The sequence below is a fragment of the Lynx canadensis genome, chromosome A2, assembly GCF_007474595.2.
Source record: "Lynx canadensis isolate LIC74 chromosome A2, mLynCan4.pri.v2, whole genome shotgun sequence".
Classification (NCBI taxonomy): domain Eukaryota; kingdom Metazoa; phylum Chordata; class Mammalia; order Carnivora; family Felidae; genus Lynx; species Lynx canadensis.
Genome location: NC_044304.2, coordinates 50,444,022 through 50,462,732, shown reverse-complemented (window position 1 = coordinate 50,462,732; position 18,711 = coordinate 50,444,022). Strand labels below are relative to the sequence as shown.

Here is an 18,711-nt window from a genome sequence, read left to right as displayed (position 1 = left end):
CACACCCAACTCCCACATTCTACATTGACTGGGTGATGCTGGTGAGTTTTTGGGTATGGATGCAAGTATGCAGGCCCTGTGTTCAGACAGACTTGAGTGTGGTCCCCAGCCCTCACTTGTATCAGTTGGTTGACCTTGGCAAGTGACTAACCTCCTGGAGCCTCTGTTTCTTCAGTAATGTGGGGCTAATGAGAGACTACTTCTCAGGGTGAAGTCTAGAAAGTAAGAGCTATATAATGTGCCCCGGCCATCCAAGCACTGACAAATGCTCCTGTATTAGCCCCTGGTCACGCCTACTCATTGAAGAGTTTTGGTGCATCTGTCACTGTCTGGGAAAAGCAGGTGGTAGAGCATCTGAGGAATGGTTGAACCAAATAAGTTTTAAGGAAAAATCTTGAAATAGGACTCTGCCATTTGCTGGCTACCACATTTGGAGCAAGCCCAAATTGCTGGGCCTCAGTTTTCTCATCTATAAAATAAAGGGGTTGGGGACATTGGTCTTGGCTATTTCTTCAAAATCTGAGGGCTCACTTGATGTCTTGGCAGAAGGCTGCAGAAACACACACGGGAAATGGCAACCGTCCCCTGCCACACCCACCCTGCTCTCTATAGGGAACATCCTGTCACCCCTGTGACTTCGGTGGCCATGTGTGGTGTCATGTCACCCCATCCCCTGGCCCCAACTGGGCCAAGAATGGCAGTTTGGCCAAAGGCAATTGATGGTGGGTTGGTTGGTAACTGTGGCCCTTGGCAAGCGTGGGCAATAAATGGCCTTTTTAAAGAAGTTTGACCCACAAGTAAGAAAATGGCCCATCACCAGGAGGAGGGGGAAGATGAATGGCCACAATGATGAGGAGATTGAAGGCAAGGAGGTGACCTTATGGACCACATGGAGGCTAAAGACATGAGGGAGGAGACTCCATGAGCACAATGAGAAAGCCAATGTGTCTAGTGAGACAAATGGCGGCAACCATTGGCTTTGAGAGCCAAACTGTCCTGAACCAGAGAGAGTCAGAGTAACCCATCTGGTAGCTGCCCCATGCCTCTTCGCCCCTGGAAGACCTTACACTCAACACCCTTGTTGTGTACTTGGTGTGACTTGAGGAGGTTCCTGCTCTTGCAATCAACAGGAAAAAGAGGGAAGAATGGTAGTAGCTGGCATATTTGAGCACCTACTACTATGTTCCAGACATTCTTCTAAGTCCTCACACATATAAATTAATCATGCATCCTCTTGACCACCCTATAAAGCAGATTCTGTCATATTCCCAGTTTACTCATGAGGAAATAACACAGAGAGGGTAAGTAACTTACCGCCAGACATGCTGCAAGGAGGTCAGAGCTGGGGTCCTGGCCTAGACAGTCTCACTCCGCAGCCGGGTCTTAGCTACTCTCTCCCAGGTTGGAGGACCAGACAGGACCCCAGGCATGACTTGGAGCAGAGAACAGCATGTAACAGTGAGCTTTGCTGGTCTGGGTGTGTTTGGCCTGAGATACCTCACCTGGCGGGGCAGGGCAGGGGGTACTTGTACCTGGCATTGGGGCAGATGTGGCGGGGATGGGTGGTGTACTGTTGCTGGCTGTGGCTCAGACGACCTCAGAAGAAGAAAGGAAGGAGTCAAGGTTCTATCAGACTATCCTGCCTCTGGCGATGGACAGGGCCAGACCTTGCCTCTGATGTGAGTGAACATTTTATATTGGACAATTCTGTAGAAAAAGGTGGAGTGTGGGTAGTGGAGGAAGCCTTCCTAAGAACCCCTTGACAGACACCTAGCTCCCACCCTAGCCAAACAGGCCTAGAAATGACCCTGCTGCTGCCTCAGGGCACGTAGCTGCAGAGGCCCCGCCCCCGCAGTGGCCTGTGAGGGCCCTTAGCACTGGAAGGATGTGGAGAAGGATGGAGTGCAGGGATGGGGGGGGGGGCATCAAAAAGAGATCACCACCAGCAGCAGAAGTGGTGGCAGTGAGTAGGGACTGTGCCTAAATAAGGCATGCCAGGAAGAGGCAGAGAGCAGAGGAACTTCCCAGGCCTTTTGAGCTACCCCAGGAAGTCCAGCCTGGGATTCAAGAAGCAAATAATGAGAGAGGGACGTCTTACAGAATCAGCACCGGACAAATCACGTCCCGCTCGCCTGCAACCTCCTCAGCCACCACAGGCGGCCTGGAATCGCCTCTCTGAATCCCACAAGGCCCTGTAGGACCGGCTCCTACCCATCTGGCCCATCTCGTCTCCTCCCCATGCCCGTCCAGGTCATTCTCCACCTGAGCCCCCCTCTCCTCGGACCAACCAAGGGCCACATACTTCAGTGCCTTTGACCTCACTTAGCCACCTGCCTGCGATGCTCCTTCCCAGCCTCTTCTTTCTGCCTCCTCCTCTTCCTTACACTTTCTGTTCAAAGGTCATTGCCTCAGAGGGGCCTCCTCTGACCACTCTGTGAAAGCTGCCCCCCCCCCCAGTCACCATTTGTTTTCCCCATTGCACTTCTCCTCATTGGAATTTATTTTGTTTATTTGTTTACTTAGGTATTATCTCTCTCCCCAAACTACAATGTTTGAAATGTTAGATAATCTGGGATTTTCTTTGTCCTCACCCTCTCCAGATGGTGGTGTGGTGCCTAGCACATAGTAAGTGCTCAATGAATATTTCTGCACTAAATGACTATTCATACACAACTGGGGGCAGATGCCATTTCAGAGTGAGAAGGCTTTGGTAATTAAACAAAATCACATCTTTGGCTGTTATTCACTCATTTAACAAAGTGTTCCTGAGCACCTACCATGTGTCAAGCATTGAGCTGGGTACTGGGGATAGCACTGTAAATGAAGTAGACCAAGATCCCTAAGGAGTTTATGGTCAAATGCTGGAGATCAAACAATGACAACAAAACAGGAAACACCAAGGCTATGGGGAGGGGGATATTGGGTGCTGCTTTAGACTGGGAGGTTGGAACAGCCCCTTAGAGGAGAAGAAGCTCAGACTGGGAACAGAAGCCTGAGAAGGAGCCCACCATGTGCAGGGCTGAGAGTGGGGTTGGAGAGGGGACCAGGTGGATGAACATCATGGACAAATGCCTTGAGGTGAGAAAGAGCTTGGCATGTGAGAATGGAGAAGGCCAGTGCGGAGGGGACTGTGGTGGTGAGAGATGAGAAAACAGGTTGGTGAGGAGGAGGGCATATGCAGAGTCCTGGTGAGGATTTTGTTCTAAGAGCTGTAAGAAGTCTTTGGAAGGTTTTAAAAGGGGCACTACTTGATCCTACATGTTGCTGTTAAAAAATTACCTGTGGCTTCTAGATCACGGCTACTTTTTAACAATGGAGGGTCGGGTGATGATTGGGGATTCAAGTACTGCATGGGTCCAGGTCATAACAATTAATAATTAAATATTAATTAAATAATAAATAACAATAATTATAATAAAAATAATAATTATTATTTATGGGTCTTAAGCACCCCCACGTAATTTTGTTTCTGAACTTCCAGCTTAGCTCCCTTTCTCCATCCTCATACCACCCATCAAACCTCCCAAGGGTTTTATTTGAAGTCTTCCCAATATGGAAACCAATGGCCCATGCATGGAACAGACTGCAGACCTTCTTTAAAGACAACTTACAGAGTCCTGTCACGTACGGAACAAGAGTTTCCTTCTTCATATGCCCACTCTCCTTTATTTTGTGTTATTTTTCATATGCCTATTCTTTTACCTGAACCTACACCAGTGCCCCTAGGTCTTTGATGCTCTGATAAATAGCTTGGCTGTTTCTGCTTCATGTCATGCTGTTGAGAAATGCATTAAGTTAGGACTCAAAAACCCAACTCAGCTAGCTTCAATGAAAATGAATGATTTTTGCCCCACCTTGTTGAAAAGAACATTAAGATTCAGGAAGGACTGGGTGCAGGTGTTCCAACAATGTCAACAAGCTTCTGTCTCTCTATCTCTCAGCTCTGCTTTCCTTCACTTTGTCTACATTCTCAGGCTGACTCTTTCCAAATGATAACAAGGATGGCCCAAAACAAGTCCATGTGTGCCTCTTAGCATTCAGCTACACCAGAAGAAAAAGAGTGTATCCTATTTCCCAGTAGAGGAGTGAGAGTCCCAGAATTTTATCTGATTGGTCTGGCTTGAGTCACAAGCTTAGAATGAACCAATCAGTGAATGGAGGGTGGGGCTTACTGTCATTAGCCAGGTCTAGTCACTTGCCCAATTTTGAGCTAGTGGTTGGTCTCATCAGCCTTGCCTGACCACCCAGCTGAGAGTAGGGTAAGAGTAGTTCTCCAAAAGGAAGAAATGGATTCTATTATCAGAGAAAATGATGCTGGGCAAGCAAACCCCAGGAGCCAATCAAAAGCCCCATGGTCCAGGGGGTGCTCTTGAGAAATGCATTCAGAGCATGATCTTGGCCCTTCTTGCCAAGATACACAGACTCCTGTCAGTGGCAGGATGACACTTTCTCTCTCTAGCAAAATGCTTCATCTTTCTGCAGCACCCATCGCCAAAGAAGAGTATGCTGGGTATAAGTGAGACTCATGGATATGAATGAGGATGCCAAGACCAGGCTGCCTGGGTTTAAATCCTAGCCTCCCTTCCTTACCAGCTGAGAAACCTCACAAAAGTTCTTTACTAGCTCTGTCCCTCAGTTTCCTCACCCCTAAAGTAGAGATGGTAACAGTACTTGCCTTGTAGACTTGTTGAGAGAAGTAAGTTAGTACATGTAAAATGCTTGAGATAGTGCTGAGCACAGAGAAAACCCTCAGTAGAAGTAGCTGCTATAATCCTATAATCATGATCTTGCTTTTTGGAGAGTCTGAATTCCAGTGCCCTAGTCTCAAGGCCACATTCACCTTTTTTCCTAGCAGACTTTGGGGCCTTTGTGTAAATCAGACAAGTTGAACACCTGCTTCCATTCCCCAGGGCTCCACAGGGGAACATGGAGATATCTAATGTTCACACTGAGCACTTACTGTGTGCCAGACACCATTCTAAGCAATTTATAAAGACTATCTGATTCTTCTCCAACAGCAAAGCCGTAAGGTATGAACTATTATTAGCCCCACGAGGTTCAGAAGGGTGGAGTAACTTTCACAGCATCATATAGCTAGTAAGTGTGCAAACCCGAATGCATGTAGATGAGTGAATTCATACAACACAAGTGGCACCCCCCGGCCCCCATATTAATTTCTTTGTTTCTGACGTGACCAGCCAAGTTCTCCGTTCCAGTGATATCAAACACAGAGACACCTGTGTTAGCAGGGACCCCCCAAGACAGAAGCTCCTGGTGACGGCCCTGTCCTGGTCTCCAGATAAACAGACACTATTTACACAAGTGCCTGAAGGAGGGAAGGGGTGGGGATGAATTTGACCCTTTATCCCCTGTAGGCACAGCTCGAGGTCCTTTGGTAAGTTGGCGCTCACCAAAGGTCGATTAGATGCCAGGATGAGTTGAAGTAAATGAATAAAGAATGAATGTGGTGATTATTCAGAATTTCTAACCCAAAGTTTGGGTCCAGCTTGGTACTCCACTGTCCCCATGTGGCCATTTGTAAAATGGCAGGATCAACAGTCTCCGATTTTTAGTGTGAAAAATTTTAAACATGCAAAAGAATACAGGGAATAGTATAATTAATCCATTATGTGTATCCTTTGTTTAACAATTATTTGAAACTTTCTGAATATGCTTTATCTTTTTAAAATTTCAAATGAATCACTGACATTGTGACACTTTACCATGAAAGACATCAGCATGTATCTCTAAAAATAACATTTTCTACATAATGACGATCCCATTGTCAACCTGGTCAAATTAATAAGAACTTCTCAGTATAATGCAATACATAATTCATATTCAAAATTCATTGATTGTTCCCAAAAAATTTCTTTGAAACTTTAGTCTGTTCAAATCAGCGTCCAAACAGGGGTATAATGGGTTCTGTCTATTACATCTTTGTTATTTTAGAACAGTGACTTCTGCTCATGACCTGTTGAAGAACTCTGATTAATTTTCTTGTGGAATGCTCCATGGTCTGGTTATGTCCGGTTGCTTTCTCAATATGCCAGTTGCCTGCTTGCTGTCCCCCATGTTTGTGTGATAAACTAGAAGTTGTACCAAGATGTTTTGTGAGAATTGGTTTCACCCTTTTTTGCAAGAATGCTCCCCAGATGATGTGTGCTTCATATGGTATCACATCTGGAAGTGCTTGCTACTTGGTACCCCCTTTTGGAGATCAAGTGGATTCTCCCTCATCCCTCCATTGAAAAGCTGCATTTTCCCTATGAACAGCGAGTAAATTGTGGTCTGATCATTTGGAACCAGATAAACAATCCAGTTCTACTAGTTTTTGACAACTTCCTTATTTGGGAGCACAGTAGGATGTTCTAGGTTCCTCTGGCACCTCTTCTGCCCCAGATCTCAAATCAGCCATGTATCCAAGCAGCCCAGATTCCTTTCCATGGGAATAGACCACAGTCCATGCACTAGTAAGCAGTGGACCTGAGACTGGAACCAAGCAGTGTGATTTCAGAGCTAGTGCTCTTAACCTCTATGCCCTCTGGTTAATAACGTGTATTGGTGACAATGACAGTAATAATTATGACTGTTACTCCTATGCCATGGCCAGCCACTCACTGTCAAGTGCCCTGTAGGTGCTTCCCAACATTTAAAATTTTTTTTAATTTTTATTTATTTTTATAAGAGAGAGAGTGCAAGCAGGGGAGGGGCAGAGAGAGAGGGAGACACAGAATCCTAAGCAGGCTCCAGGCTTTGAGCTGTCAGCACAGAGCCCGATGTGGGGCCCGAACCCACAAACCATGAGATCATGACCTGAGCCAAAGTTGGACACTCAACCAACTGAGCCACCCAAGCACCCCTTCGCAACATTTAAAAAATGTAATGGCTATAGCACCCTCAGTGGTAGGCATTATTGTTCTTACCTTGCAGAAAAGAAAACTGAGACTCTGAAAGATAAGTGGCTTATGTAAGATCGCACGGTAAATGGAAGAGCACGGATGCAAATTGGGGTCTGTGTGACTCTCAGTCCTGTCCTTAGACACTAAAGACCAAATTGGTTGGTGAGAATTCTGTCTTTGGTGATTTCCACCCTGTCTCCTTCCAATCTTTCCTTGTTTTTCTCCCTTTGCCCCAAGTACTTCCTGTATCCAAGGGCCCTAGAGCCCTGATGCTTGTTTGGTACCTTTCCAGGTGATCCACCCCATGAGCGCTTGTGGGGCCCCTTCTTGTGTTCATAGCTGTGCTAGGGCATGGATGGTCCTGTTGGGAGACAGTAATTTCCATGGAGTGTCTTTGAGGTACAACCTGCTTTAGCACCCCCAGAGGAACATTCAACTTTCCCAGGCTCTGGGAATCTAAAGAGCCTTTAAGAACCAAAGAATTGGAGCTTGAACAGGGAATGTGTATCCAGATATCATGACAGATGGTGGAGGCACAGGATTCAGTTACACATCCTTCAGTTTTTTCCTGGTGGATGGCTGCATCCTTGTAAGGAGGAGTGACTGGAAGCCTACAGAAAGAAGAATTGCATATGAGTTGCTCTTCACAAGGACTGTCATGCCCTTGGGACCTATAAAGTCTGGCACCAGATCAGAAGCAGATTGGAGATAAGTTTTTGGATCAGAGAGCAGGAGAAGACTACTATGGGGAAGAGGAGGGACTGATAAGCCTGGGGCTCCCACAATTCTGTGGCAGGGGGCTCCCACACCAGGTTTTAGGCATGCAGAAGATTCCTGGGAAGGGGCTTTCTGGGAAGGGGCAGTGTGGTTTTTGCTCACTGTAGCAGTTAGCCATTGTTGCTGTGTAACAAACCACTCCCAAACTTAGTGGCTTAAGAGAATCAACATTTATTACTTACCATGACCCTGTGAATGTGTATGTTGAGCAGTTTTTCTGGTCAGAGCTGGCTGAGCTGATCTGTAGGAAGGCAGGTGGCTTGGCTCGGGCTGGATGGTCTAGGATGGCCTCACTCCCGTGTCTTGTAGGTGGCTCTGTGTCAGGTGGGGTGACAAAGATAACTTGGCCACCTATCTCATCATCCAGGGAGTTGTTAGGGCTTGTTCACATGGTGGTGAGGTTTCTAAGGGCAGCAAGACAGAGGACAAAGCCCAGCGGACAGGCACTTTTCAAGCCTCTGCTTGCATTACGCTTGTCAATGTTGCAGTGGCCAAAGCAAGTCACATGACCAAGCCCAGAATCAAGGAGTGGAAAAACAGGTTCACGTCTTGATGGAAGGAGTCATATCCTAAAGAGGTGTGGATATAGGAAGGGGAAGAATTTACAACCATTTTTGCAATCTGCATGTTTACAGGGAGCCATTCTTTCTGTCACTACCAATGTCACCCTAATGTTCATTTCGAGCATCCTCCCCTACCCTATAAACTCAGACCTAGACAATCTGAGGCACAGTGATTGGTCTAAGGATGGGCATGTGACCCCGTTCTGGCCAATGGGATTCAACCTGGTACTTTGGCAGGAGACTATTGGGAATGAGGTGTTTGTTTCTGCTCATGCAGTTTTGCCAATAGAACATAGTCTCCGAGCTTCTGGAGGCCACGTTTGCCACCACATTGGAGAAACCTTCCCGGGGCATTCAGACAACACTGAAGAAAGCAGATGTAAGGCATTAAGAGAGACTGAGGGGAAGGAAAAGAGACCAACCTGCTAAAACTTGGATCAGGCCACACCTGAATACCTACTCCTGGACTTTCTGTTTACACAAACACTCCCTTTTTTGATTAGGACATTTTGAGTTGGCTTTCTAACTCAACATTTGTAACCAAAAGAATCTCAAGTAATACAGCTCCCTCCTTTAAAGTTCTTCCTCTCTGATCTCAAAGCTCTTCCCATCTTTAGACCTTGATTTGGGCAGATATTCTTCATCTAGTTTATTGCTTGTGAGCTCTGCCTGGACCTCTAGGGCCTATAGTAAGTTCTCAGTAAACATTCATTGAAAGCATCCATAAGAAAGGTTGGTACCCCTCCTAAGAAGAGGCTATGATTATGGTCAGGCAATCAGTGTCAGGGAGAAGCTTCCAGAGGCAGTGGTATAATAGGCAAGTGGAGCGGATGATGGACACAGTCTGTCAATGTAAAGTAGGCCCTGCTGGCCCCGGGGCTGGGGTCCCAAGGTGGGAGGAGTTAGAAACTGGTGAGAACAAGGCAGAGTGGGGTCCACGGTAATCATGGAGCCCACAGCACTTTCACCTCCTCCTGGCCACTGCCAACCTGGTCAGCTCCTTGTCACTGTCCTCTGATTGGTACTTTTATTCTTTCGCCACTAAAATCCTTTATTACCCAGAGCGACCTTTTGAAAATGTAGGTCAAATCATGTTGCCTCCTTGCTTAAAACCATCCAAGGGCTTCCCTCTGTGCTGACAGCAGCATGGTAACAATGTCAGCTATACTTACACAGGGCTGATTAGTTGCCAGGCACCTTTCTAGGCACCTTAGTTACAATAATTCTTGTAATTCTCATAACATCACTGTAAGGCAAATGCTACTATTAACATCCCCATTTTACAGAGGAGAAAACTGAGGAGCAGAGAGTTTCAATAACTAGCCTGAGTCCACATGGATTAAAATCCAAACTTTTTATCAAGGCCCGGAGCCCTCCACCCTCAGGTCTTTGCATGGCTGCCCCTATCTCATTATTGGGTCCTGGCACCAATGCTATGTTCTCAGAGAGGAGTTCCCACATTATCCACTTTATAGTGCTCCCTACTCTCTATTGCATCATCCTTTTTCACTTACATATTACTTACCATTTTATTAAATTATCTTCATTTTCTTACATACACCCTTGTTTCTGTCTGGGTCCCCTCTTCCCTCTCAGGTATCAGCTCCTTAAGAACAGGGACCGTGACTCTCTTGTTCACCTTCATGTTCCAGCACTTGGCACAGGTGGATAGCGGCTGAGTAGGGGAGGGGAAGACGGGAGGACAGGAGGAAAGAAGTCCTGAGCTCCTTCAATGACCTCCCTCCCATTACCAGAGCAGGCATGGGCCCTCAGAGGGAGAGAATGGAGCACAGAGAGGAGTGTAATGAAAAGACACTGCAAAGGAAATCGGGACCCTGGGAGACCTTAGGGTGTGGCCAGGCCATCCCCACACTTCCTAGGAAGGATGTTTCCCTGATTAAGGTTGTCAGATTTCACAAATAAAACTACAAGATGCTCAGTTAAATTTGAATTTCAGATAAAAAGTGCATTTTTAAAGGTATAAATATGTCGTGTACAATATTTGGGATATATTTATATTAAAAATTGTTTGCTGTTGGGGTGCCTGGGTGGCTCAGTCCATTGAGTGTTGGACTTCAGCTCAGGTCATGATCTCGCAGTCCATGAGTTTGAGCCCCACATCAGGCTCTGTGCTGACAGCTCAGAGCCTGGAACCTGTTCCGATTCTGTGTCTCCCTCTCTATCTCCCCTGCCCCACTCGTGCTCTCTCTCTCTCTCTCTCTCTCTCAAATATAAATAAGTGTTAAAAAATTTTTTTAATTAAAAAAAATGTTTGCTGTTTATCTGCAATTGAAATTTACAGGGCATCCTGTATTTTCTCTGGTGGCCCTATCCCAGACCTTCACTTTGTGCTAAGTGCAAAGCGTGATTCTGCTGAGCATTAGTCTGCTTTTCAAATATGGAACATTTTGTTTTCACTCCTGAATGAGGAAGTACAATCTCTTTATCGATCTAAGAAAAGGAGAATGTCTGTGGAAACAGTAGCTTAGAGTGGATTGGCTCCAAGGTGCCAGATAAATATCATGGGGAGGACAAAGCAAATGCCTTTGTCCTGAACTCAAAGCTGCTTTCAGAACCCGTTTGTGCTCTTGCCTGGCCTTTCCTTTCCAGGCCCAAAGGTGGGCTTGAGTGGGTGCTGTCAAAGAGGGCAAGAAGAGTATCAAGTATCGAGTATCGAGTAACCAGGACCGAGAATCGTTCAGCCTGTGAGGAAAAGATTCACAGGAATGTGGGCTGATCCCGGTGATTACTTATACATTCAGTCTCCGTGAGCAGCTGGTGGCAGGAACTCAGAGATGAATGGCACTGGGTGCTACCCTGGAGACTCTCCAGAGATGGAGAGCTGGATCTGGAGCCCAGGACCAACGAGCGATGCCTAGCCCCAATCTGTCTTCATGACTGAATGGGAAGACTGCATTTCTTTCCCTCTCTCTCTCTCCTTCTTCATTCTTTTTCTCTTTTCTCTCTCTTCTTTTTCCCTCGCGTTTCTAGCCTTTTGCCACCTTCAACCTACAAGTACCATAAAGGAAAGATTACTAGTGCACTCAGACCTGGGGCCTGGTCTCTCCAAGCCCCTGCTCCCCCTCCCTGCTACCGCCTCAGGAACTAGGCAATACCTACAATTGCCCTTGGAGTTCATTTGCATGCCCTTCTCTAATTGGTTGATACAAACCCATTGTATTCCCTAACCCTCCACTCCTCTCTGCCACTCCCCACCCTCCTGTTGGAGCCCCATAAGGTACAGCATCCTGGGAGCCTCAAACTTCTCAACAGAGGCTTTGTCTGCTCAATTACTCTTCCATAAAGTGTCAGTGGATGATCCTTTAAGGTTTGGGGTTAAGAGACCTAGATTCAAGGCTGGACTTTGCCACTGACAAGCTATGTGATCTTGAATGAGTCTCTTTGCTTCTCTGAGACTCATTTGCCGAATCTATAAAATGAGAATAATTCTCATGATGAGGTGTTTTTATGAGAATACCCTGTAGTGGTGAACGTGGACTCAAGCCAGACTGCCCGAGTTCACATCCTTCCTCTTCCACTTACCAGTAGAATGCCCTAAGTGAGTTACCTTTTTACTTCCTTTTCCTCATTTGGTTGGAGTGAGTCTGAAATAAGTCAAATTGTATAAAAACACCTGGAACAGTGCTTTGCACACAAGTGTCTAATGAATGTCAGCCTTTACTGTAATGGGTATTAAAGTCTTTTGTCCAAATGCTGTTAATATTATTATTGTCCAATGAATAATTGGGCATAGGCTGGGAAAAATCAATTGAATACAGCTCTGGCTTGGAAGCCAGAATTTCTTATGAAGCAAGCCTAAAGAAGTGAAGACTTAACTTCTCCAAGCCTCAGTGCCTTTGTCTGTATGATGGCAAAAACAACTTTACCACTGCCTACTTCACAGTGTGGCTCAAGTGCCTGGACAACAGTAAGCACTTAAAAAAAGTATTTGTTGGGGCACCTGGGTGGCTTAGTCGGTTAAGCATCTGACTTTGGCTCAGGTCATGATGTCATGGTTCATGAGTTTGAGCCCCTCATGAAGCTCTCCACTCTCAGTGCAGAGCCTGCTTCAGATCCTCTGTCCCCCCTCTCTCTGCCCCTCCTCCACTTGTTCTCTCTCTCTCTCTCTCTTTCTCTCATTCTCTTTCAAAAATTAATAAACTTAAAAAAAAGTATTTGTTGAATGAGTGAATGAATGCATGGACCTTGTTGGGTAGCAGTGACAAGCAGCAGGGGTCTGACCCGAGCAATGTTAACTGCTGACTTGGGGCCATGAGACCTGATGCAATGAAGGTCCACATAAAGCAGTGGGGGAGTGCTGAGTTAAACTGACAGACTGGGTGGTATGATGGTCAGCTTCACATTTGGATAATGGGCATTCTTATACTTGCTTGATGAGAGTATAAATGCATTAGTATAAATCAGCCTTTTTGGCAAATCAAATAATGCTATCACAGTTTTAAAAGAGCACACAAATTGACCTAGTAGTTCCATTGGTGGGACATCATCCCCCACATAGCCTCAAGTGTGCCAAGATGTATATAGATAGTATGTTCATTGTAACTCTTTGCAATAGTGAAAAACTGGAAATAACCTAAATGCTCCACAGAATGGGAATAATAAATTGTGGTACACCTATGTTATTGACTTTGTAGCTAGGAATGAGGTAAATATGTTCGTATTAGTATGGAGAGGCCTTAAGATGTGTGGTTAAATAAAGGAACAGAAAAACTCGTTGACAAAGCTATGCATTTAATTTAATAACATTTGTGGGGAAAAAAAGCCGTATCTATATATCTGCATAGGAAATATAAGAAAGTAAATATCTGAAAGAGTTAGGGTGGTTGTCTCTGCAGAAAAAAAAATTTTTTTTTTTTTAATTTTAATTTGAGTAAAAGAAAGAACTCCCGTTTAAAGTCCAAAGGCCCTATTTGTAGCCTGGGCAATGACACTGTATGATTCACTTTTTTGAACCCAAGTTTCCTCTTGTGTTAACTAGCAATGGTAATATTCACCTCTCACGGTTATGGTGGGGTGACACGAAATACTAGGTATGAAAACACACGCTCAGAGAGGGGAGCAATCACGGAGGGCGAGGTGAGGAGGAGGAATGAGCCTGGACCTTGAGAGGTTTGGCAAGGTCTGGATTTGACTTGATTCCTGTCTTTCCCTAACATTCCACAGGCATCTATTTATCAAGGGTCTGCTACAAAACCTAACGTGGGCTTTTCAACCATTTACCTGCCCTGAGAGGCAAAGGGGGGGGGGGGTCTTGGAGCGTGCGCAGTTGGGGGGGGGGGGGTCTTTGGCGGCGCTCCGCCCATGTACTACAACTCCCAGCAGGCTCCGCACACGCCTCAGGCGCGTCGCTGGCTGCTGACGTATCGCCAAAGCGCGGGGAATTTCGAGTAGCTGTGGAGCGCGGGGAGGACAGTGGGTGACGGACCCCCTAGCCTACTTAGGAGAAGCCATGGACTCCCAAGTCGAGCCTCGGTGGCCTCCAGGCTTGGCAGTCATGAAGGTGAGTGGTCTGGGGAGGTTGGGGGCACCCGGGTGTCCGGGAGGCCAGCCCCGCCTTGAGGAGGAGAAAGGATGTGATGTGAGCCTCGAGCTGGGCCAGGGTACCCGGTTCGGCTCTGCCCCTGAGCGACCTGGTAGATTTGAGCCTCCTGCTGAGAAGTGACGGTGTCAGGCCTCGGTCCCTTATGGGGAACTTATGTTGGTCGCCTTTTGAAACCGGGTATTTTCAGCAAGAACAATGACCTCGAGAAAAATAGTCCAAACAGTGAAAACGACAGTGACAACTAATCCTTTCTGAGGGCCTACTACATGTCAAGCATTACGTAAACTCTCGCAGTACATTAGTTGAGAATTTCCCCTAGTGACACCGGACTTGATTTGGTTTGAACCCTCCATCAGATAACACTTATTTAATCACCTAGCGGAACAGGTCGTCTCCTTCCCATTCTTTCATTTCTTCTAATCACCTGGTGCTGGTTTGCTCTAACCCCTCCCTGACCTGTCCTAACTCCTAACAGTCGTGTATCGCTTTTAAACAAGATCAGGGTTCAGGCTCAGCCTTAGCCTTTTGCTTCATTGTATTATTTCACTTAAGTAACTTTTTTTTTTGCAAGTCATTCCAGTTCCATTTGCTATAGTGGTGAGCCCTGGGTTCCTGCTGTGCTTGATCAAGAGCAAATACACTTTGCTGTGCTAGCTAAGAATCAGTTGCTTGGTTTTTCTTCTTGCTCTGTAATTATGCATTTCTGTTTGTGTGCAAGACCACTTTCTAGTTGTTATCCCTCAGTTTTGTAAATTTGGGGATTATGGTGTCTGTCCCACTGCCTCATAAGACTTGACTTTGAGGATTAAGTGAGGGGACTTGGGGGATAGGGTCTTATTCTTCTTACTGTCATCAGTGTCATCTACAGAGCTTGGGGACTCGAGATAGCCCCATGGTGAAAAGCTGACATTGTGGAGGGATCTAGGATAGCTGTGGTTTTGGAGACGTGGTGGCCTTGACACAAAGTTACAGGGGAAAGGAACATAGATTTGAGTTCAGTGGTCCTGGGTTAGATCTGGTGTCTGGCTCTTATTTAACCGTGTCATCTTGAGTCGGCTACTTAGCCTCCCTCAGCCTGAATTTCTTCAAAGTGGAGACGAAAATAAATAGTTCATACGGTTGGTTAAATGAGTTGATGTGTGTGGGTAGGGATCTTGTCTGGCTTATTCACTGTGCTTGGCACATAGTGCATGTTCAAAGATTATTTGCAGATTGGTTGAAGGTAGTATCTGGAAGGTACTAAGCATTCAATTAATACGTCTTTATTATTATCATTAGCACTTAACATGTGTGAAGTGTTCCTTTCATCCCTTTTTATTTGTTGTGAAGATTGAATTGGATAAAGGAAATAAAACCTTATAAAGCTTTTTGATGTGTAGATTTGAGCATATTTTATATATTACTACAACTTCCACAATGTTCTTTAGAAGCAGGTTCCATGTCTTCTCTGGATTTGATGTCTCACCAGAGCACTGAATACAGGGTTCAGCCCCTGAGAGTGTTCAACGATGGGGTTGATTGAGCCCATATTAGAATCATAGTGGAGAGCCAGCCCCCTTGCAGTATTTCTTTTCTACTTTTCTAATAGGTCTTTTATTTTGTTTTTATTGTTCGTACCTCTTAATGCTCTTCATTTTGCCCTTCCCCCATCCACCTCCCAGGTGGCAACCAACAGTTGTCTGTATTTAAGGGGCTGTTTTTTGTTCATTTTTTTTGTTTTTTTAGATTCTACATATAAGTGAAATCATGTGGTGTTTGATTTCCTCTGTCTGGCATATTTCACTTACATATTACCCTCTGGATCCATCCATGTTGTCACAAATGGCAAGATCTCATTCTTTTTTATGGCTTCGTAATGTTACATTGTATATATGTGCCATATCTTTTCTATGCATTCATCTATCCATGGACACTTGGGCTGCTTCCATACCTTGGCTTTTGTAAAAAATGCTACAATAAACATAGGGGTGCATATGTCTAGTAGTGGAATTACTGGATCATATAGTATTTCTGTTTTTAATTTTGTGAGGAACCTCCATAGTGTTCTTCACATTGGTTGCACCAATTTACTTTTCTACCAACAGTGCAGGAGGGTTCCCTTTTCTCCACATCCTCACTAACACTTGTTATTTCTTGTCTTTTTGGTACTAGCCATTCTGACAGGTGTGAGGTGATATGGTGGTTTTGATTTGCATTTCTCTGATGATGAGTGATGTTGGGCATCTCTTCGTGTCTGTTGGCCATCTGTATGTCTTCTTTGGAAAAATGTCTATTCAAGTCCTCGGACCATTTTTTAATTGGATTATTTGGGGGGTTTTTTGGTGTTGAGTTGTGTAAGTTCTTTATATGTATTTTAGATATTAACCTCCCATTGAGTGTATCGTTTGCAGACATCTTCTCCCATGCAATGGGTTGCTTTTTTTGTGTTGTTGATGGTTTCTTTTGCTGTGTGAAAGCCTTTTATTTTGGTGTAGTCCCAGTGCTTGGATGTTTACTTTTGTTTTCCTTGCCCGAAGAGACATATCTATAATATGTTGCTAAGGTGATGTCCAAGAAATTGCTGCCTAGGTTTTCTTTTAGGAGTTTTTTGGTTTCAGGACTCACATTTAAGCCTTTAATCCATTTTGAATTTATTTTTTACATGGTGTAAGAAAGTGCTCCAGTTTCATTGTTTTGCATGTAGCTCTCCAGTTTTCCCAATACCATTTATTGAAAGGACTGTCTTTTCCCCATTGTATATTCTTGCCTCCTTTGTTGTAGATTAATTGACGGTATAGGTGTGGGTTTATTTGTGGGCTCTCCCTCCTGTTCCATTGATCTATGTGTTTTAATCCCTTTATAATGTATTTGCCAATTTGTTACATAGTTTCTGCTTGAACTTTTCCAGGGACAAAGAATTAGCTGCTCCTGGAAACTGTGTTTGAAGCTTTCTTCCTTTGAGGTGAAATCTGCCTCTAAATCCCAATAACCTAGGATCCAGGGACAGACTTTTGTATTTGAAATTATTTATAAAATTTCTGTTTGTATGTGTTTTCCTGAGAAGAGAGTTCATAGTTTTTATCCCTATTTTAAAAGGGATCTGTGACCAAAAAAACTTAAGAACTTTTTCTCTAGGTATTAAGTCTTTTCACTCACTTTTTCCTTCCTCCTTCCACTTTGCCCTCTTCTCTCTAAGTTGAAGAAGCCCTGGAGCATTCCACTTGACCGCTCTCTGTTTCCTGCACTGCATGTTACGGTCTTGAAGTGGCGTGACCAGAAGTTTTTACAAGAATGTTATAGTTCATCTGATACAGTATCACCTTCCACAAATCTTGCTGGGCGTGTGTCAGAACTACTCCTCCAGAAGAGAGAGGATGGTTAGGTAGAAGAAAGCACAAGAGAGTGGATGCTTTGACTCTGGCTTCCGGTCCTGTCTCTGCTCTTAATTGATTTTCAACACAGTCTTCTAGTGGTTGGTGTCATTGGTAGCTTACCATCGAAAATAATAGAAGATTTTGACATTTTAATGTTTATTTCCCTGGATTTTTAACAATAGGAATTTCTAGTTTTGACAGATTATGAATGGAGTATGTATATAGAGTAGAAAAAATTAAAATTCAGATTAAAGAAAAGAACAAATGAAAGTTACTCATCATCCAACCATCCAGAGATAACCACTGTTTAATGTTTTCTCCTGTTTTCCTTCAGTTTTTCTTGTGTATGATGCATATATGGATTTAAAATTTGGGAACCCTTTGGAGTCCACTTCTTGGGTTTGATTCAACCACTTATAAGCACTGTATGCTTCATCTTTAAAACTGGGATATAGATAGTATAGACTTCATAAGATTTTTATGGAGATTAAACTGTATAGTCTTATTGTGATGTATTGTAGATTTGTTCTCTGATTTTTGTTTTGTTTTTTAGTTTCCATTAAACATGAACGTTTTCCCATGGCATTAATTATTCTTTAAAAGTGTGTGTGTTTTTTTTTTTTTTTTTTTTTTTTTTGGGACAGAGAGAGACAGAGCATGAACGGGGGAGGGGCAGAGAGAGAGGGAGACACAGAATCGGAAACAGGCTCCAGGCTCCGAGCCATCAGCCCAGAGCCTGACGCGGGGCTCGAACTCACCGACCGCGAGATCGTGACCTGGCTGAAGTCGGACGCTTAACCGACTGCGCCACCCAGGCGCCCCAAAAGTGTGTGTTTTTTTAAATGGCTACACAGTATTTCATCATATAGACTGTTAGTGACATTAGTCGTTTTTGTTTGTATTTTTAAAATTTAAGTAATACACTCATAGTTAAAAAATATGAAATGAAAAGTAAAAGTCTCCCTTCCAACTTGTCCCTTATCTGTCCAGTATTCTGACCCCCGTTGCCATTATTTATTACTTAATGTGTGTCTTTTCAGAATTTCTTCATATGTATCCAAGGTAAAAATAGAATACATATTTATTTTACCCTCTCTTTTTAACAAAAAGTAGCCTGCCTTACTTCCTCTTTGCACTTACCTTGGCAGTCTTTCCATATTGGTACATGAGAAAGCTCCTTCTTTTTTTTTTCTTTTTTCTTTTTCTCTTACATATCTGCTCAGCATTCTGTTGAATGCAGAATAACATTTTATTTTAAATGATTTAGAAGATTTTGGGTTGTGAGAATAGATCCTTTCTTGTTTGGATTGCATTCCAGGCTGATGCACATCTGTCTGCCTTCCCAGGTTAACTGCTGCCTTACTTCTGCTGTCACTGGCTCTACCTCTTTCCAGGGCTTCCTCATTTGGCTCCACCGTATAGTAACTAACGTGGTATTATGCAGAAAGCATCGGACTGACTGCCATTAGGGAGACAGGAAGTTTTGTCCTGGCTTGACTTATGCCCAGTATGTGTGTTTGCATCCTCATTTGTGAAGTAAGGGCTTTAACTAG

The 18,711-nt window shown here is 44.4% G+C and overlaps 1 protein-coding gene across 1 annotated transcript in view; it reads left to right on the top strand.

Moving 5' to 3' along the window:
• The first annotated feature begins 13,631 nt into the window (after window positions 1-13,631).
• The window catches only part of RAD18 (RAD18 E3 ubiquitin protein ligase), a 110,803-nt gene continuing 105,723 nt past the window's right edge, over window positions 13,632-18,711 (top strand). Inside the window, exon 1 of the mRNA XM_030307302.2 lies at window positions 13,632-13,763. Coding sequence (XP_030163162.1) covers window positions 13,713-13,763 — 51 coding nt within the window. The 5' untranslated portion in view covers window positions 13,632-13,712. The remainder of the gene's footprint in view (window positions 13,764-18,711) is intronic.